This window comes from Rissa tridactyla, chromosome 7 (genome assembly GCF_028500815.1).
Source record: "Rissa tridactyla isolate bRisTri1 chromosome 7, bRisTri1.patW.cur.20221130, whole genome shotgun sequence".
NCBI lineage: Eukaryota > Metazoa > Chordata > Aves > Charadriiformes > Laridae > Rissa > Rissa tridactyla.
The window spans coordinates 23,362,448-23,386,133 of record NC_071472.1 but is presented as its reverse complement, the minus strand read 5'-3'; the positions used below and the strand labels follow the sequence as shown (position 1 = coordinate 23,386,133).

The 23,686-nt window shown below is 43.7% G+C and overlaps 1 protein-coding gene across 6 annotated transcripts in view; it reads right to left on the bottom strand.

Moving 5' to 3' along the window:
- Positions 1-8,721: 8,721 nt before the first annotated feature.
- The window catches only part of TRAF3IP1 (TRAF3 interacting protein 1), a 44,681-nt gene continuing 29,716 nt past the window's right edge, over positions 8,722-23,686 (bottom strand). For 3 of the 6 annotated variants that reach the window (XM_054209600.1, XM_054209602.1, XM_054209601.1), the window contains 3 exons: positions 22,843-22,919; positions 11,821-12,044; positions 8,722-9,132 (listed from right to left, as the gene is read on the bottom strand). In XM_054209600.1, the coding sequence (XP_054065575.1) occupies positions 8,967-9,132; positions 11,821-12,044; positions 22,843-22,919 (467 nt within the window). In that variant the 3' untranslated portion in view covers positions 8,722-8,966. Of the gene's footprint in view, positions 9,133-11,820; positions 12,045-17,384; positions 21,918-22,046; positions 22,329-22,834; positions 22,920-23,686 lie in introns of those variants that run through there. The other 3 variants (XR_008467785.1, XR_008467784.1, XM_054209603.1) reach the window with 3 other exon arrangements.

Here is a 23,686-nt window from a genome sequence, read left to right as displayed (position 1 = left end):
CAGGAACCAACATGGCTATAAAACCAGTGCAAAAAGAAATGAGGTCTCAGCTTGTCCCAGTAGAAGCTGGAGTGAGATATGCCAGGTGAGAGCTCCCCAGGCTCACTCTTGCCTGGCTTTACAGCTTTCTAAAGTCAAAGCCACCGTTTCCCAGTACCTCCCGGGACTTTCCAGATACAAGCACCAGTGGGGTGAGGACATCTTTAGCTAATTTCTGTCAGTGTTGATGAAAAGTCAAACTGCTCCATTACAGTGATTATTCTCAGGTTAACATAAATGTTGAAATGCTCACTTTTACAAGCATTTTGTTCCAGTTGCCCAAATTTACAGACTTCAATACCTGTGCAAGTGAAGGCCAGGAGAAAGGAGTTCATCGTGGCTTTTTTATATTCACTATTTGTTGTCAAGCTGCTTACTTTCGCCTTTGTCCCCATGATACAACTTATGTACACTTTTATACATGCATTTAACCATAAATGCTTTGTTGTCACTGTCTGTTTCAAACATACTTGATTCTAATGCCGTTTTTTGGATGTCCAGTCATCAGACTCACAAGACACTCCAAGATATTGGAGGAGCCATTCTTTGTTCTACGCATCGTCAGAGATTATAGTAGCTAAGAACTATGAAAACAGCTCTCATTTCTTTCCCATTTATCCTTACAATGAGAACTGTAGCACAGAAATCCATGATGGTCAATGGAGTAACTTGGGTATCGTAGAGAGAAACGTCTTGGGCTCTTCCTCTTTCCACTGCCATCTCTCCGGTAAAAAAAAAAGCATCATGCAAATGTTAAAGGTTGCCTGTCTGCCTTTAGGGGGATGGGATGAGACAAAGCCTGGCATCTCTGTGGTCTGGCTGCTCATTCACAATCCGTCAGTGTCACCTCTGGTTCTTTCCCGCTCTCTGTGCGCCGATACTGACCCAGGACCTCCCTCAGGTTGATTCCAGTTTCCAGCTTTGTAACATGCACTGGAAGTACTGCTGAGATTATTTGTATTGGACGGAAAGACTTCCTCCCTCCTTCTTGAGGTTAAAGCCAGACCAGCTTGGAACCTCCTATTCAGAGCAACTGCTTCTTATCCAAACAGCATCTCTTTCCCAGATGGCTCCGCAATACGCCATGTGTCCCCACCTCCTCCCAAGCAGAGGACTCCAGCACTCGGAGTCCTTGGAGAGAACCAAGCTCTTGGTCTCCAGCATCAGCAGACACTGTTCCAAAAAACAGAGAAACCTGAAAAGCACGGAAGAAATCAAGCACCTCTTGCCACCAACCTAATCACGCGTAAAGCTGCTAGACAGAAAACCATCCCTGTGGCCAGGCTGCCAGCCCAGGAATTGAGAGATACTGTGCAGCTCCTCCACGCTGCTCGCCTCTACCACTTCTCATCCATTTCCTTCTAGACTGAGTCAGTCTTCTGAAACAAAAAGAGCTCTGTTAAAATACGCCTTTTCCGTTAAATCGATAGGAGCCCTTTCAGTTTGTATCCTGGTCATCTGGAACAGGCTATTCTGGCCTTTTGGGGAGGGAGGAATTTACATCCATAATTAGACTTTCAAACAAAAGCAATTACACCAGATGGAAATCAAGGGCCGTTCCCTTCCACGGCATTGCAGCATGAGACCTCCCTAAATGAGGGTAGGCAGGAGACGGAGAAAGACAGGTCCTGGAATACCCTGGGCATGCAGTCTGTACGAAAAATTAAATCCCTTCTGTTTTTCTCCGGTTTGGGGTTATATCAGTTATTTTAGGTATTTAAGTAGTTTCTCCTGTGTAGTTTTCCTTCTCTGTATTATTTATGCTATTAACCTTTAACAGACCTTGCAGTAAAGATGGGCATATGGCCTCCCCGTGGTAGACTTGTTTCAGTCGTTGTCTCTACAACACCCTCTTGGAAGGAAGGAGAGAAGCAGGGAGCGTCCCCAGCCACACATACTGCGGGAGGGTCCATGCTTGGGTTCCCGGGCTCATCCTGCTCCAGCAGCCGAGCGCCTGGACTCACGTAAGCCTCCACATCCCTCGGAAAAGCACCGTGCCTCAGCACGTGACTGCCAGCCCATGGGCTTGTAGCTGTTTTGAAGAAGGGAGTTATCTAAGCGATGCCCCATGCACAGGGAGACCACGTCCTCTGCCATCTCTGGCAGCCTGTCACCTGCGGGGTGTGGAACAGGCAGCAGTTAGCACCAGCCCTGTCCTGTCCCTCTGCAGAGCCAGCACACCTGGAAGTACTTCCAGAACTAAAAAGGACAGAAATCATCTCGCCTTCTCACATACAAGGGAAAAAAAGTCCGAAAAAGAGAAAAAGAAAAAAAAAAGTCCACTAACACTTTTCTTTAAAAGAAACGTCAAAAGAAGGCTGTCACCATATGTGTTCAAGTGCCGCTTTCCCTGTAAGGCCAAAGATGGCATTTCCACATCACCTCTGCCTCCTCCACCTGATCCACTGCAGGGCAGAATGAGAGACTTGGCACTTCAGGGCATGCTCTAGTGGCAGAGATTGTAGGTTGGTTGGTTGTGGGGTTTTTTTGTGGTGGTTTTTTGGTTTTGTTTTGTTGTGTTTTTTTGGTGTGTGTATGGTTGGACTCGATCCCAAAGGTCCTTTCCAGCCATGAAGATTCTATGTCTATGTCTAAATAGCGCAGCAGGTGGAGTCCCTGTCCTCCAGGGCTGGATGCATTTTCAAAGGTAGCATCTGTACTTCCATTGCATGTCCTGGGGTCCGTTTCCCAGTGCTGCACTTTGGGTGAAGTACTGCGACAGACAATAGCTGGGCACCCTCTTCCCATGTGTCCTGGCTGCCTCTGGTGCAACATCTGGGGAGAATGCCACCAAGTGTAGATACTACAGTAGCATCACTGGGTCATTTGGTCCAGCCTCACATGCCTCCCGGCCGACCCATTTAGATCCTGCCACATTGCTTCCCAAACTTCCAGTAAATGGAGGAGGCGAGCTCCACCCCAGTACCAGCTCTGGTGATCAGCTTATTCCTTGGTGCAGAAGGAAGGCATGACCAGGCTGCCAGGAGAAGGATTCCCTGTACCACCTCAGAGCAGGGCACCCCTCCCCACCTCTCGTCTCTGAGTAAAATAAATGGCACAACCAAAGATAATCAGCACGACTCTGCTGTTACCTTTACCATAAGTCTCCCTGGTTCTGTTGAAGTCCTGAGATGTGCAAAGATTCCCCAGAGGTCATTTTAGGGCAAAAACAACGCATCAGGCTGCGCCACAAGCCTGACAGATCCTGAAGGAAGAAGCCACATGTGGGTTCTCCCCCTGAGCACTGGATGTCTGCTTCGGAAAGTCTACCACAGAGAAGGGCTGGAGAAGGGACCACCAGGCAAAGCGTTTCTCCTGCACACCAGACCTTACTGCCCAACTGGCTTGATCATGGCAGGGGGAAAACCCTACAATGCCAGTGTCCTTGGGGCCAGACCCCTTGGGACGTCTTGCCTGATGCTCCTAATCACTATCACAAGCCAAAAAAAAACCCACCAAAAAGGTGAAACCACCTGGGATGGAAAAATACCACCTTGCAGGGACAAGCGCACGCTCCCCGCACGTCTGAACACACACTTTGCCACATACACACAACTGAGAGCCTCAGTGGCTCAAAATAGCACCTGAGCACACAAGTGACCTGCAAAAGCAGCCAAAAAAATCAGTTTTCAGCCCATTCCTGGGCACACAACAAAGTCAAGTCTGTGGGAGCCAGTGCAACATAAAATAAGGCTAACCCATGCAACCTCTGCTTCGCAAGTCATAAATCTGGGATGGAATTTCTCTCCCTTTTCTTCTTGGTAAGCGTTTCCCTTCTGTGGATGCAATCGGAGGCTAGGCTGCCATCATCTCAGGTTGGGATTTGGGTAGGAGGGGGAGGGAGCTAATCCTTTTTTCATCACGTTAAATTAAACTATAAACTATAGCTTTTAATTCCTTCTAATTAAATTTCTCACTGGGAAGCGGAAATGTTATTTCTTAATATTTTTTCACAAAACATGGCAGGAAGCGCTTTGGAAAAGGCATGCCTCGGCGTCGCAGGCAGCTCTCCGGGGCGTCGTGGGACATACCTGGGGCTCTCCGAGAGCTGAAGATCACTCCACGTCTGGCAGCTCCCGAGTCCATCACACGAACTAGACTGACTCACTTCTACACCTGCATTCAGAGCCCAGGAAGAGGGAGAGGGCAAATTCAGCTGAGACTGTGTCCACCTGTCTAAAATATGCAAGGTCCCCAAGCTGGCCCACCCCCTTGGACTCTTCTGTCAGAGAAGGACGCATTCCCAAAACCCTTGGAACACCCAAAGAAGGCTTTCCACAGCCATGGTCCTGCCCTCTTCTGCAACCACAGCAAGCAGTGTCAAGCCGCGGTGGTTGTCTCCTCAGTGGATAGATCCAAGGTGCTTTGGTAAATAAAAAATAAAAGAAAAATCATTAGGGCTTTTTAATTTTTAAAGGAAAGCTGTTTGGGAGCCTAGTTTCAATTAGCTTTCAATGGGCTGCATCCCCTAAATCATGAAGGGGCTGGCTGGGTGGCTTACAAATGCCAAGCTTTTCTCTACTGACACAGAAATATAGTCAGTGCTTTGCAATTCTAAAGCATTTAAAAGTAATTGGCATTTTCCCCTTTACGTTCCAAGATGTGCTCGTGGGAAGTAACCCAATAGGCAAGAGACTGTCTCCAAGGCCTCTGAACTATTCTGGCTTCATGGAGGAAGAAATCCAATACAGCAAATTGCAGCGAGGAGTCAGCCGAAAGCAAGAGCAGGCTACAAAGGAAGCAACGTGTCCCTCTCAGTCCTCCTGGCTCAGCGAGCAGAAGGAGTTTCCATCTGCTCTTCAGATCCCCGGCAGCACAGCAACCCAGTATCGCCGAGCCAGACCAGAGGGAGCTACAGCAACACTGGGCACCAGCTCAACAGGGTGGAGAAACCCAGATCTGACGCGAGGACACATGCACCAGGGCTGCATTGGAGGCACTGTGTCCTGGGTTGCACACATGTGATCAGGACTTTCACGTGTCAAGGTAAAAATAATGATGCTGGTTTTCCCTTTGCCCAAGCTGGTGAATATAATGAGATGTGAACAGTGGTAGAACTGCCTTCCCTGATCAGCAGGCAGCCTGGGGACACAATTTGGGAAGAGACAAACCACACGACATTAGCCTCCGAGGCTGGAATACAAACACTCCAGTGCTGGCTCTGGCAAGAGCTGCTCATTTGCAAAACTATTAATTCCACATCTACAGGCCTCCAAGCATAACCACGTCCCATCAGAAACCAAACCAAGAGTGAGCTGTGCCCCTGAACCAGCTGATTGAATTAGATAACCTGTCTCCATATGGAAGGTACCAGTGGGGAGGGAGAATTTGGGGAAGGAGGAGTGTGCAGAGCCTGCTACCTCGGAGCATCCATCTTTGAGATGGATGAGAAACCTTGGCAGATAGCCTCCATGAGATGGACGCTCTCTTGTAGAATCATAGAATGTGTTGGGTTGGAAGGGACCTTTAAAGGCCATCTAGTCCAACCCCCCTGCAGTAAGCAGGGACATCTTTAACTAGATCAGAGTTAACTGATCTTGGAGCTAAGGTGTGGGATCTGAGACCGAAGGACTCGCAAACTCATGGGTGGGTGAGACAAATCTCACAACTTCAGACATTGGCAAAGCAAACAGTTTTACCTGAGCTTTCTGGCCCAAGGCTACTCGTGAAGGCAATGCCGAGAAATGAGGTTTTCTCGGGAGCCCTGTTTTTGAGCTCAGCCTGACAATGAGGTGAATTAAAGAATGCCCAAGAAATGGGCTGAATCTAGAAGCAGCTTCGATGGCCAGCGTATTTGGACTCCAGACACATGGCACTGGTGTCTCAGGAATTGAGGGGTGAGGTCCCAGGTGACCAGGGGGTCCCTCACAACCACAGTTGGGCCCTCCGGTACCTAAAACTCCATCCGAGTCCCATTCCACACACTTCAACCCTTCAGAATTCCTTTCTTCTGCAACGTTGAACACAGAACTAAGCTTCTTCCATTCCCATCCTAGGGAACAGTCTCCAACACCCAGAGCACTCACTGATGTCCTCAGATGGAGACACCTCTGAGCTCAACCCCACCATCCCCTTCCAGCCTCCTCTCCCCCTGGCCCTGAGTCCTGCTGATCTGGTGAGGTCCCGTTGCCCCAGTGGTGTCCCTGGCTGGCTAGCCACTGCGTTTGGGAATCCTGCCAGCAGCTCCACCTTTTCAGTCGAGAAACATTCCCCAGCCTTAACCCAGAGGGGCTGGCAGCCACCTCCTGACCTGCGCAAGAGCGGAATGTCAGGCACGTCGTCAAATGCAAGTCTTGCTTCCCAGACCTGTCAGGCTCCATTAGCGCCAGAGGGGCCTGACAATGTAAGGGTTTTAACCCCCAAACCACAGCACCAGCAAAGCTCCCCTTGCTAATGAACCACCCGCAAGCTGAACCGCAAGCCCAAGGAACGGGCAAGGCGTTGCGTACAAGAGAGGTGCAGGCAAACGTGCGCACAGAGACATTCTTCTTGAGCCATTTTCAGAGAGGCTCCTTTCCCCTGCACGAGGCGCAGACGTTTATTTGCGTTTTCGGTGCCGCATCCTCAGCCTGCCTTTAAACTTAAACCAAGCCTCAGCTCCAAGGCAGTAGCTTTGTTCCATCATCCTGGAAAACAAGGCAATCCTAGACAGAGAGCCAGCTAAGACTGCGGGAGGCTTCAGACACATTATTAAACCCTAACACTAACCAATTCTTGTTTAAAGTGGTATTTGATGCAGAAGGCATAAGGAGTAAGTGCATAAAGATGCAAGAAGCCATTCCTAAGGTCTCCCAGGAACCAAATCAGTGTCTCCAAGCCCCAGGTTTATATGAGCCCTGGGCTTTCCACCCCGACTCAGGAGACAGCCACTCCTAACACAAGGACAGATGAATGCATGGGTCATGCCACCACACAAAGAGCACGCAGCACCCATCAGCAGCTGGAAGACAAGGAGAAGGGGTCTGGTAAGGGAAACTTGGTGAAATGGAGTAGCCGAGGGAAAGGAAAAGTCATAATTTAAATCCTGTTTAACCCAGGGCAGAGTGAAGTTACTTCATGTCCCTGGAGAACACCTGAAACACCCTGCTACTGGTCTCCTCTTACTGCTTTCCTGCCAGCCCCATGCTCAGCAGCACTGCGCTGGAGGGAGGCCTTGTCTGTGGATGCAGAAGGGGAGCGGGAGAGGCGGAGGACCGGTAACAAATCTCTCTGCGGTTATAAAGGGTGGCTTCTAGGAGTAGCAACAGAAGCACCCTTCGTGCTCATGGGGTCACACACCAGCTAAGCAGGGGTCTAAGCAATCCAACCAAACCCGTATTTTTGGATGCAATTAGTTAAAGGGAGAAGGGAGGGAGCATTCAAAATGCTCTGGAGTTATATATTGACCATGCAGGCTTTCACCATCAGTTCTGGGCTCTGGGGAGTCTAGTGGACACCCTGAGCCCCTTTCCTTCACGTGATGAGACCCAGGACGCAGTGGACAGACTTCAACCCCGGGTGAGAAGCAATGCACGGTAGGAGAGGGTGGCAATGAAGGGCTGGGTCACTGCAGGACTCCTGCTTCGCTGGACCCTACCCAGAATATTGCTTCACCATTTAAGTTCAGATATTTAAATAAAAAAAAATTCTAAGTGACAATTCAAAAGCAAAAGCATAATGTCATGTGCTGTTAAGAATAAATCAGAATATTTCTCCTATTCCTTCACAAGTCTCCTACTTCCACCCCCACCAAAACCCCATGCAGCAAAGCATCCTGCCCTTTAAAATGTCTGTATTTAACATATTAAATACTCACGCTATTTGGTAGTGATCCATTTGGTAGGTTTTTCAAGGTCCAGATACCAGAAAAAGAAACCAAGAAATAAAAACCCTACAGATTTGCCAATCAAAGAAGGAAAAAAAAGGACACCAGGACTTCACACACAATCCAAACAGCATGGGAGGAGAAGATGTGCTCGCGCATTATAAAAATCTTGAGAGAAGAGCCTTGCGGGGGACTAAAGCCTTCTGCGCTCAATGCAGTGTCACACAGTTGTGTCTACGCTAATACTCTTTGCAGATTTAGGAATAAGTGAAGCTGGACTCTAATGTGCAGTACACTCAAGAGGTCATTAGGAAAACAGTACAGACATCTGCAGTTAACTAAAAAAAAAAAATCAGTGGAATTATTCATGTACAAAAAGTTACAGGAACACGCATTTGGGAGGAAACAGGTACTTAAGCTAATCCTTTCCAAATGAACATATGCAATAAAAATGGAATTAACACCTGTGCAGATAAAATACTTCTGCTCCCTTACATGGTGATGCTCGTAGTGCACTTTCAGTTGTTCCTAATAAGATTCCTGATAGCTCTGAAAACATGACATCATCTCTGTAATGGTGCAAGGAACCGCAAGTTAGACAAGGCTTTACTTCTTGATCTTGTGCCATTGTTTTGTAGATAATTTTCCCTGTTAATAACGAACGGGATTCAGGAACCTTCTGACCTGCAGAAGTTTGGAACATTTTTTTAAGGGGGCAAACAAGTATCCAATACCCATTTTTCATGACAACGCATTCAAAAGTAACCTCAGTGGAAATGAGAAGGAGATGCAAAGAGAACTGGCTCAGAAACTGTGCTCAACAGGCCTGGGAGGGAAAGAAGGCTGTGAAGACCTGGTGAGTAACAGCAGTCCACATCTAAATAAACAAGTTATTTTAATAGCTCTGCAACCTGAGCATTCAAATGAATATAATTTTATCCCGGATCATATCAACATCTATAGATCAACACAATAATGGGATTTTATACAATTTTTAGGCTTCTGGTGCCTAAACATTTTATATCTAAACAAGGCATATCTTAGTTTTTCTCTGCTATTTTGTTTATTTTTTTGGTAGGAATGTCAGTCAGTCCCAAGGCTTTTTCTTTTTAATTCCTCTTCTTCACCTTCTCGAAGACAGGTTTATGTTAAGAACCATCCTCCGGATTTTTTCTTCGTTCTTTAAAATATTAGCTTTTACAGCACAGATCTTGTCTTGCTGGTCTTTAATCAACTGTTCCAGTTCAGCCAGATCCGCTTTTAATGGTTCTACAGCACTGTCCGTGATACTGAAAGAGACACAAAGAGCGTAATGTTATTGGAAACATTATGCTGCTTCTGTCTCCCAGAAAGTACATTCAATACCTGAAAGTCTGCAAAGAATTTAAGTTGCGCCCACCCTTCCTGAAAGTTAGTTTAGAATAAGAAGCACAAGAGCATAGCTAACAACACGGACAGAGAATAATACTGTTCAAGAGAGATCCCCCACAACTCAACAGGAAACAGTCACTTCTTGGTTAATCGAGCTTTTCTGCTAAAATCTCTTTGCTTTGCAGTTATTTCACCCCACCCTATGTATACGTCAAGGACTTCTTTCACGTTACCCAGCCAAAAGCTGCAACCACCTGGCCCAGAGGTGAAGCAGGATTTCCCTAAGTCTGTGGGACAAAACACAACAAGGACCAGAGAAACAAGAACCACCCACCAGGAGTGGATGCCCCATTTTTGGAAGGGTTCAAAGTTGGGTTGGATGGGGCTTTAAGCAACCTGATCTAGTGAAAGATGTCCCTGCCCACGGCAGGGGGGTTGGACTAGATGATCTTTAAAGGTCCCTTCCAACCCAAACCTTTCTATTATTCTAAGGACACCCACCTTTTACAGGGGCGCCTGGGTCCTACCATGATACACGTGGTAACAGCCATCCCTCTGGGCCTCATCGCAAGAGCTTAGATGAGAGAAGGACATGGCAGAGGGGGACAAAGACAACTACTGTGGAGGTTGCTGACCTGCTACCAGTTATTTCTTGCAATAAACCAGCAAACCAGCAGCGACCAGCAGCACCAAGCTGCAGCAGGTAGACATCTGAGAAGAAGCCAGGTATATGAAAACGGACCCATCGCTAGCTGCTGACAAGGGCAGGCAATCCAACACTAATAGGAAATTTAATAAATCCCATGCTAATAAACCACAAGCACACTGACACATCTTAAGTGAATGAGGCTGTTTTGGCTTTAAAACAAATGTGCCCCTTTCTGTAATGCTTTTCTGATCTTCAAGAACACTGCTCAGCCAGGGAAATGACAGACCGAACTAGCCTGCTGTCATTTTGAATTACCCAGTCACTTTGAGGGCTCATTAGCTAAAGTCCGCGTCTCAAAATCATTTAGCTTTCCCCTCCTTTCGACCACATTAGCATAAATCACAAAAAGTGTGGCTAGAAGCTGCACTAACATTTCCCCAATGGGGATCCTTCAATTGTCTTCCACAGAAGCAAAGAAAACACAGACACACATCCAAATTCCAGTACATATGGGAAGCATTGTCTTCTTCATGTCTGATACTCTGTAATTCTTTCCCGAAGGATCGGACATGACTTAGCACGACACTGATCTGATTGGGATCTCATACAAAACCTTGTGAAGTGCTGGGATACGCCCGTGAGAGGGAAGCGAGCGGCTCTGCTGAAGGGATGCTAGCCTGCCCGCAGTCTCCCACGAAACAGCCAGCCATTGTAAAGCTCGGTATGACATAAATCTGCAAGGAAAAATCAGCCAGGCAGTTCCTTCTTCCCACTCCCTCTCTCCCTCTGCACCAACGTCAAGGAGACAGTCTTGTCCTCAGTATGCTTTGCCTGGGAACTCAGGGGACGTACAAAGCCAGCAAAGCATGTAAAGTCACCGTGCTGGGAAACCAGCTGAAGGATAAATGACTTGTTTGGCAAGGCCGAAGTGGATGCACTGAGTAAGCACATGCCTGGAGAAAGGCCCAAGACTTGCTCCCTGTCGCTAGGTGTGATGCAAAGGCGAGTGAGCCAATGCCTCAGTTTCTCCGACTGTAAAATAAAGCCCAAGAGCATTTCCTTTCTCTCTGCAGAGGTGGTACATTCAGAGCCCAACCACAGTGTTAAAGCTCGTCAAGGTTTTGGGATAGAAGGTGCTATGTAAGTGCAAGGAATTAACATCATTACGCTTTATATGTGAACCAAAGCCCTAATTCCCACCCCAGCCAGTGGACTAAGCCAGCAGCTGTAAATTTCCAACATTTAACACATTGCTACCTACCAAGATAGGACTTAGCTAAGAATACCACACATGCTTGCTCCTGCCTGAATGAAGCACGTGGATCCAGGGAGCAGCAAATCTACCTAGGCTGACTATGAATCCAAGAAGATTGGTATCTAGCTCATGTTTAAGATCAGGACACACAACTGGAAGGGACATTGTGTTTTCAAGGAGCATAAAGACACATTGGTGAGATAAGCAGGGTCAAAGAAATTGTTTCTAGGCTTGACCTCCTTGTTTCTCTTATGCATGTCAGCTTCGCTCTCATGTCTTTCCAACATTGTTTTTTAACCTTGCATAGACAGCAACAACTGTAGAACATGCTGAATTCAATGGCACAAAGCCAGCAGGTTGTGATTCCGGAACACACTGCCAGTCTGGATTCAACAACTAGTTTGTTTACTAAGCTCTTCCCCCATTGCTCCTTATATATTTGTGAGAAGACAACAAAACATCGAGCCCTCTCACCTCACATAAACATTTGCATCTCTGCTGTCACGGACATTGTGCGAAATTGAGATGAAAAGATGGTAAGACTTTAACACTTCAAAAACCAATTCAGACTGCAAAAAAAAATTCCCCAAACCACAAAAATGACTGATAAATTTGCTTTGAAAAGTGAGCAAAACCCTCCCTTCTCCTAAAAGCAGAAATCTGTCTTGAGACATAAATCAAACTCTCCCTCACCACACTCACCTTTGCTCTTTCTGTAGAGCTTCTGCATGCTGTCTGTTCTCCTGCCGCCACATCTGCAACTCGTTCTTCATGGCATCCATGTCTTCCTGAATGTAATCCATGATCCTGCCAAGCGTAAGGGCACTCCGGCACAGAGTCTGGATAGAGACCTGAAACTTCTCAATTTCTTTGGCTACCAAGTCTCGCTCTTTCTTCCTAGCTGCCTCCGACACAAAGGGCTTCTCCTAATGGAAAGCATGAATAAGAGAGCAAGTATCAAAAGTAGGAAAAACGTTTGTTGCATGCGAGGTATGGAATGAAGAACGTTTTAGAGCCTGCTAACTGTGAAGTATCTGAGGAAATGTTTATGACCTCCTACAGTAAAAGAGAAGAAATAAAGCCATAGTCTAGCAACAGATGAGCAGGAAGCATACCATATCCAGGTCACCACTGCTACAAAACCGTGCAATAGCATCAGCAATATTAAATTGCTTTTCATTTGATCACAGATCACAAGTGGACAAAAGTAAAATTAGTATCTGATCCTATAAATTACCTCACTGATGTTCTCATTCTCAACATGATCTTTCCCAAAGTAGCGGGTGTAAGGGGTGGAAAACCGCTTTCACATTCAATCATCGTTTATTTCAACCTATTTCTATATATTGAAAGGGAAATTTCTGTGGCTTAATGTGGCATTATTAAACAGAAGCTCTCAACAGACACGTAACACCGTTGTTATCAGTCTGCTGCTGCCACTGGCTGCCAATGCATTCACTGTGTAAATGGCACATCCATCCATCCATCCATCGTCCCCCGCAGACTCTATACGGCGAGGCTGGACTGTCACAGCCATCACTCCAGAGCCCTGCACTAGGACTTGGTGGATCGGCATTCACTCAATACTGCTGCAAGTCACAGGGCATAATGACACTGAAAAAAAGGTTCACGTTAAACTCTCAAGGAAGGCGATTAGAAAATCTGAAAGGCAGTAATTTGGAGAAGCAGAAGCATCCCCACTCATCATGTTACAGGCTACCACACCGTGAACATTCATTGGACCTGCTTGCCGTAGTCTTTTACTGCTACTTAGGAGCTACAGCAGATGCTGAAGAGCACAGCTTCCTTCTAGTTCTCTAAATTGCTCCCTTCAAGATGCTCCTCTCCCTCCCCTGCCTGTATCTGGATTTTCAGCTCCTAATGCTGGTCCTAATAATAGCGCTTTATGCTGCACAGCTAAAAGAGACAGTGGTTATTCCATGCCTTGTACTTCTGTTAACAGTGGCTGTAAAATCATGCAGGCTGCAGATGTGGCCTCAATAAACTCCACTGCTCGAAACTAATTTGGTCTTGTGCTCGCTTCCCTCGTGTGCAGCCAGCAGTCTCTGTGGTCAGCCTCCCGAAGCCTCCCAGCTTACTGCACGTTGAATACAGGGAAAGTGCTCACTAAAGCGGCGAAGTCACGAAGAGCAAAAGCATGCCATAAAAAAAGCAGTGATGCCACATTATTAACACACTGTAATAATCTTATTCCAGGAAAGCCTTCCCTGAAAACAACAATCACCATTAAAGAAAAGTCTGCTGTTTTTTTTTTCTCCCCCATCAAGAACAAAAACCTAACTTTTCTTTCTTTCCAAGAGCCCTACAGCTCGAATTCCCAAACCGAGTTTTTCCTTTAAGACACACACAGCTTTAAGTAAAGTTTATTTAAAGTCATTTTGGTCATTTAATGTATGCCAGAAAACTAGAAAGGTCTTTCTCTACCACCCCAACCGCAACATCAGCCAGTTGCTAAGCGGAGTTCCTAGCGGCTACATAAAGACAGAGGTGGCAGTGTGCTTCTCTCTTGTGCTGGGACACCGAATCTGCCACCCTGTCCCCTCCTGCCCTCCTACCCAATTGGCCCGTCTTCCTGTGCGAGCTGTGGGCTGTTTGTTCAGCTGCATTTGGCGGCAGCAGGGACTACTGCCAAACACATTTCAGCAGCCCTTGGCTTACCGATGAACTCAGATATATATAGATATATATATATATATATATATATACACACACACATATATATATATAATTTTTTTTTAGAAAAATACTTGTAAAGATTTGAAGGCTGAGATTTACTTACGTCTGATGCTTGTGTTTTACCACACACGTGGCGCTTGGAAACTGGGGGACTTCTGAGTTTACTGCGATTTTATAACGTTAAAGTTCTTTAATTAGGAAGTGGGCTGAAGTGAAAAATGCTGCTGAACTTGTGACCTTCACTTCCTAAGTCAATTCATGAGTGCTGGCTAAACTGTTAAAAATAACACTCATCTTAATTCCTTCTCACTCGATCCATACCTCTCTCACAGAAGCAGGTGTTTCATTATACCACATTACATAAAGCACGTTATTTAGATACTTTCTGGAGCCACCCATGTGTTTGCTACCCTTTACAACACAGACGAAAGCACTGCTTCTTGACCCATTTCATGCCCTGTGAGCTGGTGAGCACCCTCCTTCCAAGCACAGCTGCTAAGGGTTGAGCAGTTCTTCTCCCCTGGGCCTCCTTGTTGGCCAACCTCTGAGCACTGGCGTTCACTGGCGTTCCCATGGACATCCTCAGCATTCTCTCCCATCCTGATCTTGCAGCTCCCCAGAGAAGAGAGCTTTTGTCTGGGTGCCCCTGAAGGCACAGATGACAGGACAGGGTCCTACACACCAGCCACACACATCAGCACACATCTCAGGTCAACAGGAGTTTCGCTTCTGGAAATATTTTTTTGCCCACCACCTTGCTGCAGGTAGTAAAGATGTACGAGCAGATCTGCACGCTCACAGTGTTTCAAAACCCTTTGCACTCTATTCTAACTGTTTTCCTAGTCCTTGCTACATGTTGTGTTCCACCAAAGCCATAGGGAAACCTTAATCTATGGCACCACACTTTCCACATGTAATCGGGAAGTTACCTATAAAGACAACCACCTTCAGTTCAGCAGCAGAGCAGAGCTGTACCAGATCCAACAGCTTCCCAGGACAAAGTCCCATTGCCTTGTTTTTCCTCTCCTCCTAAGTGCATCAAACGCTTACCACTTTCCTCCCCACCATCCATTATAAGAAGCCACAGACAAGAGATACGGAATTTGTTTCAAATACAACTATATCAGAAGCGAGAAGACTTAGCCAGTCCATTATCTGAGGATATAGTTGGGTGTGTGAAAACCTGAAGAATGCTTCGTTTTTATTTTCCAAATGCTGAGTTCAATGTTTTACATTCTTGTAATGCTGGTGTGGCCTCCCTGATACCTACGTAGTCCAAGTAACCACACCGCTCAACACCAGCAAGTATAGCATGAAAATAAATAATAAGTGAAAATCCCTCAATTCCATAAACAAGCAAACCAGAATTGTGTACTTTAAAATACAGATCCAGCTAACAATTTGAAATATTCCATGCTAAAATACACAGCTGAGATTGAAAAGCTCAAGTGGAAATAAAACACCATGGAATATTTTCTATGAATCAGGAAGGTGCCCTTAAAGTGTATTAGTAAATATTCAAAAATAATTTTAGTGTCCCTGTAGCTCCAGCACACTCTTTGTGCGGTTCAATTCTTCAAAACTGACATAAAAAGGACAAAATATGATCCCATCCAAAGTCATTTCAAGTATTGAAATATACTACCACTAAAAGTCTATTAAATACTATTCAGACTTAACCCGGTACATCAATAGGCTTGTTAAAAACCCCAGTGTCTTTGAAACACATACGATATGATATCGAAGTGGTGTAAGAACACGCAAGAGTTTTAGTGCATCTCTCTAAAGGAGATGTGCTTAATTTCAAGTTCCCAAGAAAAATTTCCCAACACCTGAAGGTGCAGTACCTCCACTGGCATATTGTTGTCCCTCCTCACACACGTTAAAAAGTAACCATCAATTCTTTCTTTCATTTCATTAACACTTGTTCTACCAAGATGCCACGTTACATTTCCTGCAATCTACAGAAAGTTGAGCCCAGGACAGAGAATCATCCCCCTGAAGCACTCAAGCTTTGCCAGCTATTGCTGATTATAAGTAATTATGGGGGAGGGAAGCCATACTGTCTGTTCTCAGTTTCATAGTTACAGTTATAGGTTAAAATCGATGTGGGACACACTTTTAAATCACTAAGAATTATGGCAGATGGCTTATTACAACAGACAACGTGGGTGGTAAGAGTCCTGAATGCCACCTTGCTTCATTTTGCACAAACATGTAACAGGATATATTCAGTTTTAAGAAAAACGCCAGAATCCGAATTGTTCCAGTCTATTTAATTAGGCCGTACACCTCAATGAACTCTCCTTTCACAGAAGCCCAAGAATCAATAAATTATCCCCATATAAAAGGCTGTATCACTTCTGTAGGCCCAACACGCTTCCTTTCCTTCGTGTTTTTCATAAGGCACCAAGATAAATGTTTATTTTGGATTCCCGGAAAAAAGTCTGCCTTTCCCATTACCTCAATGTGAACAGAACACAACGTGGACTCGGATGCAGGGACCTGAGAAATTAAAAAGCAGGAATATTTTTTTTTTTTCCATCAATAAAGGGGAAATTATCAACAGGGCTCCAGAAACCACCAGAATTTACTTGTGTTTAATTTACCCTCGCTAAAGCAATTAGTATAAATATTGACGTGTGCACAGCTTCGTAAAAATGGATCATTCATAGGACATCCATTTCCGATAGCTGGGCTCTTGAGGGCATTTGAAGTGCCTGACATCTACTAAGCTAAAGAGGGAATATTTCCCCCCCACACACACTGTTTGAAAAGTTTATTTCTAGAAAAAGTATTTGCTTACTTTTATATAGCTTCTCCTTTGTCTCCATTTTTTAATTAACAGTTTTTAAATAGAAATCAAATTAGAACAAACATCCATCAAGCACTTTATAGTTTCTACAGCCCCTTTTAACTATTATATTATGTCCCATTATGAAAACAGACCCAAGTAATCACAGTTTTATTGAGCTGTACCATTTCCCCCCTACCTCTTTCTATAGGACAGGACAGAAACTTCATTTTGGACAAGTAATTTTGATACATTCAATGCAAAAACAACAAGGTGGGTTTTTTATTGTAAAAAATACTTTTTGATCATAAAGAGTGTTTTCTTTTCCTGGTTTTTACAGAGTCTGCATTTTAAGTAGATTGTAACTATCCACTAGGGATCACCGTAAGAAACTCTTTCACAGAAACAGGGAAAACAGTAAATGTTAAATCATTTCAAATGAACAGGATGCTTTTTCTGCTTATGCCAGGTACCAAGTTCAGTAACAGGCCAAGGAATTGGAGACACAATGTTCTTTACCATTAGATTTACCAGAGTTAGTCTGACCTGCTTCTGAGTTGGAAGGCACCAAAAGAAAATAAAAGTATAGCTTTTAAAGGGAGCTTTTTTTCTTCTTTTTTTTTTTTTGGGGGGTGGGGGGGGGTGGGGGGGTGGAAAATAGGGGTGTGGTTTTTTCCCCCCAGTTCACATTCGATACTTCTAAAGAGAGCTGGATTTTTCAGACATACATAAATACTCCACCCCAGCCCCCAGAGCCAGCCTGCCTCACTTCACATTCAGCCCGTGCTGGGGAGAAGTCAGTTCATAAAACCTCACATATTTGGTGCAGTATTCAGCACGCTAAGCAGAATCCTACGGCTCTGACCACACACATGCCAAGAGACAGCTCTAGCGGTTATTAACGATAGCAGATAGTATTAATTTAGCTATAATGGCATATTGGGGGCCAGTCCTGCCCAGCTTCCCTTTTCTGCGCACACTTCTGAAACTCTGGGTCCATGACCTCCTTTCTCTTGAAAGAGCAGTCTCTTTCCTGTTCAAAAAGAATTAGCAATAAACATGTTCCTTGTGTCAACCAACTGCTTTCACACCGACCTATGCCCCAGAAGAACATCCTGGCCAAATCCATTGATAAGCTTTTTGAAATACATGAAAGTCACCTGTACCGTGTCCTACAACACACTGCTGCTACACAACTGGTGCAACTGCATCGTCTCCTAGGGATGGAAATCACAGCTGGCTCACTGCACTTTTATGTGTCCTTTTTTCTGTTTAACATATCCATCTGCTGTCTCATGTTGGTACCCACAGGAGAGAACATTTTGTGTGCAAAGACCATGCAAAGGAGCCATGATATCAGGAACATGCCAAGAGTGACAAAAAACCTGTTCCTGTGTTCACAGCTTGTTACACAATTACTTGGGGACCACAGGTGTTTTTCCTGAGAGGGCAGATAGTAGTGTAACAAGGACACTCATGCAAACACTCATTCAATTTAAGCTCTTATGGTGCTTGTCCATAACCAGACTGCTGGGTACAGTTATTGTTTTTGAGGAATTGCATGCCTGCACCAAAAATTTCTCACTGCAGCTTTATTCAGATCACTGCGTTAACGTCACATCATCATAAACAGAGCTGTCACAAAAAGATGAAAGCCCTTCTGCAGGTAAGTCCTATTAAATTTTACTGTCAGCATTTCTTATGACATATTAAGCTGGCAGAATGCTGAGAAGCTGTGGTCTTGAATGGTGAGCCTCTTCAAAACACTTAAATTGTGGGACGTATGAATACATCTGGTTAACATGACACGTTACTAATTGCATTGACTGGAGGGGACACCCAATGTCATGCAGCTGATGTATTAACCTAAAAATCAATGACCTGAAGAACTTTAAACAAACAGAATCAGCAATGATTGTATTTGTTCTAAGCTTAGAAGTACATACTTCATTTATCACATTTGTAATTAAAGTTAATATTATCCAGGTGCTAAGCTATTTAATATCACTTGTTCCTAGCACAAACCTCAAAGCTGTTTCTTTCCTGAAGCCTGTGAACTGTATTTGGTAGTGCAAAGATGGGAATTCTGTGATCCCACTTGCTTAAAACTATTTAATAACCTGCCTACATTTTCCACACATCAAATAAATGAAGTGGAATACAAAATGTAACATCTGTTTCTTTCTCTGTTTAACATTAGAGGGTTAGATTCTAAACAAATACATTTAGGAAGTCTTTTTAGGAATTTGTTAGGCTGAACACAGCTAATCAAGGCAGCAAAAATCTTGTGTATTTCCAGAATGACCTCTTTGTTTGACCTGAAAATTGTGTATATTATTTTAAGTTTCTGCACATGCAAAACCTAGATGATGAAAGTCCCAGTCTTCTTTTCTTTCCTCATCTTTTTCTTTATTAAAACTTCTTAAAAAGCAAATGCATGTTTGGGAAACGCAGCACATAAGAGGTTTCAGAGGAATGCTTTTAACCCAAATAAATACTCCTCAGCAATCGGCAGTTAGAAGTAAAGGTGTGAAACCTCCCCAAGAGTTCACCAGTGTTACATTTGGATTAAGTATTAATCCACCAACTTCACCTAGTTTCTAGTTGATTAATCCACAATAGATCAGGTAGACCCATCGAACATTTTTTTGATGAATATCGGACTTAATAATATATTAGCCAAAAGTTCCAGCACTCAGACTACAAGGATTTTTTTTTTCTTGCTTCATTTTCCCAATGGGCAGAAAAACGAGGCTTTAAAGACTTATGAATATAACTGGGAAAATATTTCATTTATTTTGTATGTATTGAATAGTTCAGCAAAACAAGGGAAGACGAACATTCTTACTGACAGACACAAGGATAACTTTAATTCCATCAGGCGTAATTTCCCAAAGCAAGTATTCTTTCAAATTTGCACTGGATTTTTGGTTCCCTTACTCCAAAATACAGAAGTACGATTACATTTTACTCTCCGACGCATAATACATTTTGGAATACAGTTGCATACTGATGTAGAAGATATTTCTTCTGGAGAGTTTGATGGAAAATAAATTAAATGAAAGAGCTGACAGTCTGGGGAGAAATGGTCAAATCCCAGACTGATATGGCTTCCCAGCAGACTGCAGAGCCAGACCTGGCACAAAACCTACGGCCATTTGAACATAGCACTGGCCAGAGTTCATTGACCCGTTCTCCCAGTCCCATCAACATAACAGGACGTGGTTCCACTTGCCTGCCTAGACCACTTGGCAGGAACAAACCACTTGAAACTCTTCCTTCTTTTTAATTACTTTTGCTGCCTCTCTCCAAAGAGATTCCACAGACCAGTAACTATTCCTCCCAAAATTGCTGGTCTGCAGTTTCACAAGAATAAATCTTACCGCTGCCTTTCTCGTGATGTTAGGAACATCCCTCAGAGATGAGGCATGCTCGTGATGCTGGGGCCACGCAAGAAGGCCGGACCCCCACCTGCTACCCTCCGCATATCTGGTCCCTGAAACATTCCCAGAGGCAACATCACATTGGAAATGTATTTTTTACTTTTACTGTCTCCCATGTCACAGTGTCTCTATCCTCTAAAATAAATTCCCAGGATTCAGTAATGTCTCCAGCTCATGTTTTCGACATGAACTACATCTGTCAAGTCCCAGTCACTAACTCCGAGCATTTTTAATAATTTTTTCCTCTGCTATCAGGAAAATTACGCTTCTCCTCTCTGGATTGCAATGACTTCTTCAACATAATTTGAAAAACAGTAGCAGCAAAGAAACCTACGGCAGTAGCAGCCAGCTGCTTGGATATGAGATCAGATGATATTCCAGGAGCTTAGTGTTGTACGCAGGTTTTCACATGATGGACTAGGAAGTCAGCACGTTTTTTTTTCTAGAATTAGTTGTCTATTATCAGCGCTGCTAACGCAGATCAGTGCTTCAAAAGATGCAACAAAAGACAAACAAGGACTGAATGAATGTTTTAGAGACTCAAAACAGGCAACGGGCCTAAATGGTTATTGTAGAAGGACACAATTGCCCACGTGCATTTAAAAAAATATAAGGGGTTAAAAGGGAATCATTTTAGTTAGTGACTCTTATTCAGAAAAAAACCCAGAAAATTTAGCACAAACACTGGAGGTAGCTTCCCGAGCATGAAATCCATGCAGTTTTGTAAACCCTCCCCCACTGTCCCTTTCTATGTCCAGCGCTTAAGCTGACAGGACACAAGAGCGAGCAGTACAGCTTACAGCACAATTACGTACTGGTGGAAGATATTATTAAATGAAATACTAATGCTGTCCCAAAACTTAGTCTCAAGACTGATGATTCAACAGCACCACCTAGTTATAAAAGCAGGAACAGGAACAGCTGTATCTCTTGTTCTCACAAGTGCCAGCTCAACACGCTCTCCAGTAATGAGCTTTAGAGCTACTGCATAAACAGCGATATCAACTTTTAACCCTTCTTTTCTCCAAAGAGTTATATAAAGACAGAACTTATTCAAGGAGGCAAATTTTCACAGACGCATTCGTTAGAAATGGCCAACAGTGTTTCAATGATCAGTACGCATATGTTACAAGCTGCAGATTTATAATAAATGGTATATAAATCAGCAAGTTGGATAAAGCTGTAACTATTCATAACTGATTATGAACAGGAAAACTAAAGGTGTTTTCCTATTTTAAAAATTCATTTCCTTCTGTCATCTCAGCCCTTGCAATGCATGAAAGGAGTTTTCTTCCAGCCAAGCAGGCCCAGATCTCGGATAGTCCCAAACTTCAGATAGGAAGATACTCCCCCAAGGGTCTGATCTGCCATCCCAGCTTTCTCAGCTTGCTGGGGAAGGAATGAAAAGGCTGGTCTGTGTGGCAGCATAACCCATTACCACTGGACACAAAAGCATATGGGAGTATCTCTATTTAAAACAATTGTTGATTTTACCCTTCCAAAATTCCAATCCTAAAAGTTAACACTGTGTCACTTTTGCTGCAGATCGTTGAAGCAATTATAAAGTCATACAAGTTCTAGATAAGACCAGTTTTTTAAATCAGTCTACTGTCTACCAAAGTCCCTCGGGGACTTTTTTTTTTTCCTGCTGTACACTTTGCTCAAAACCCATCATAACATCATCACTCATTGCCAAATTACTACAGTTGATAAAGCTGAAAGAGGCAGGCAGGTGGTCAAGGCTTTGAAAGTTATTAGTGATTTCAGACAGCTATTTGAAAGAGCTTCGTGCTCTGTGAAAAGCTGGACTCTTTGAGGTCTGAGTTGCAGCATCTTAAAACAGTATGCCAAAATATAGCTCGTTCCTGAAAAAGAATACAGGTAGTAAAAGCCTACAATACTGAATTATCATTTGAAAACAATGAGAAGATGTGATCGAAACTGAGGATTTAAGAGTTCATGAAAAGCACTCGCCTTTCCAAAACATGACGTACCTGTCTGTATTTTTATAACAGCACTCTGCACTGCATTCCTCAGTGCCTCCTCACCAGCACATCAAACTACTTCAGTGATTTAGAAACTTTCCAAATGGCCAATGGATCAGAAAAGTCCATCTAAATTCTCTGCCTTTTGCTGCTTCTTGTAACATGAGCTCTGCAAGGCTGAAAAAGTAAGAGCTCTCCAGTTGTCACAGGAAGACACTGAAATCAGGAGGCTTCAAACCTTTTGCTTTTGGTCTGTGGTCACTGCTAGACCCTTTCTAGACCCTTTATAAGCTGTGAAAACAAAACAAAACAAACCACCAAAAAACCAAACCAACAACAAAAACCCCAGCAAAAACAAAAACCATTTTGCCTTTCACAGCTACTGATGGTGGATAAACTCAAATCAAATCACTTCATAGACTCAGACCTGAATGCTGGGCTATGCTAGGACATTAGTATGGAAACATTTGGTGATACGAAAATACATTCTATGGTTAACGGCACCAGAGATCCCATTTTTTTAGACAATGATAATGATTGCTGAGCAATAGGATACTGCTCTTCAAATACCGGGAAGACAGCTAAGTTTTAAAGAATAAAAGTACAGCTTTAGGGAAGAAAGAGAGAGCACTACGCAGAGAAGGTAACAATATCTGACAGAGATATTGATGGAGAGAAAAAGCAGCGTAACACATCAAGGAGAAAGTCTTGATCATAAATGGAAAAAACACATTTAAGGCAGAGAAAAAGATCGCGATTACAATATTAAATATTCACAGTTCTTTGAAGTTCATTACCATCTTACCCTCTCTGTCATCTTTGATGATTTCTGTGATGCCTCATAATCTTTCTTTGTTTCTAGGATTTTTTTTACAAGCCCACCTGTTGAAAAATCAGTATATTTCTCAGCATTGGTTGGAGTTGGCACTAAAATGTTGTTTTAAACATTCAGACAAAACCAACTGCTTAATTTTTTTTAATGTAACAATTTTTAGAGCAACATGAACAGCATTCTATTATGTATTTTAATTACTGAGATACAAAGTATTTGTTATTCGACCTATTTTCTCCAGTGTCCTCTAAATCAAACTGTATCATCAGTGGCATTTACTGAATGACTCTTGGTACAGAACCAGATCCTTGAGCTGTATTAACACAAAGGCTTTTCCTTTGCACCCCTCTTTTGGAAGAATTCAAGGATTTCACGTGACAGCTATAGATAGAAATATACATATATTTGTTTGCAAGGAATTTTTGGATGCAGATAAATATATCTGCCTGAATCACATCCAGTGGAACCATAATGGAAGCCCCTGAATCAGAGATCTGAGGTCAGGAGTAAGCATAGATGTTGTTAAGAACTGGTCCGTCAATTTTTCTAAAAGCTCTTCTATGACTTGCCTTGAACAGCCAATACCATCTTATATCTCAGAGCTGACAAGCAGTACCTGACATTCTAAGAAACCTTAATTTATGACATTTATGCAGAATTCTAAAACCTGCTGACTTAACATCAGTTGCAAATCCAGCTTCTCAACTAAACCAGACTGCATTTGATAAATAATTTCTGGTTTTCTTGCAAAGGTTGCAAGCTCCTACCATCAGAAGGTATTCTGCTGCTTTATTCAGCATTTTAAGTGTTCAGCATT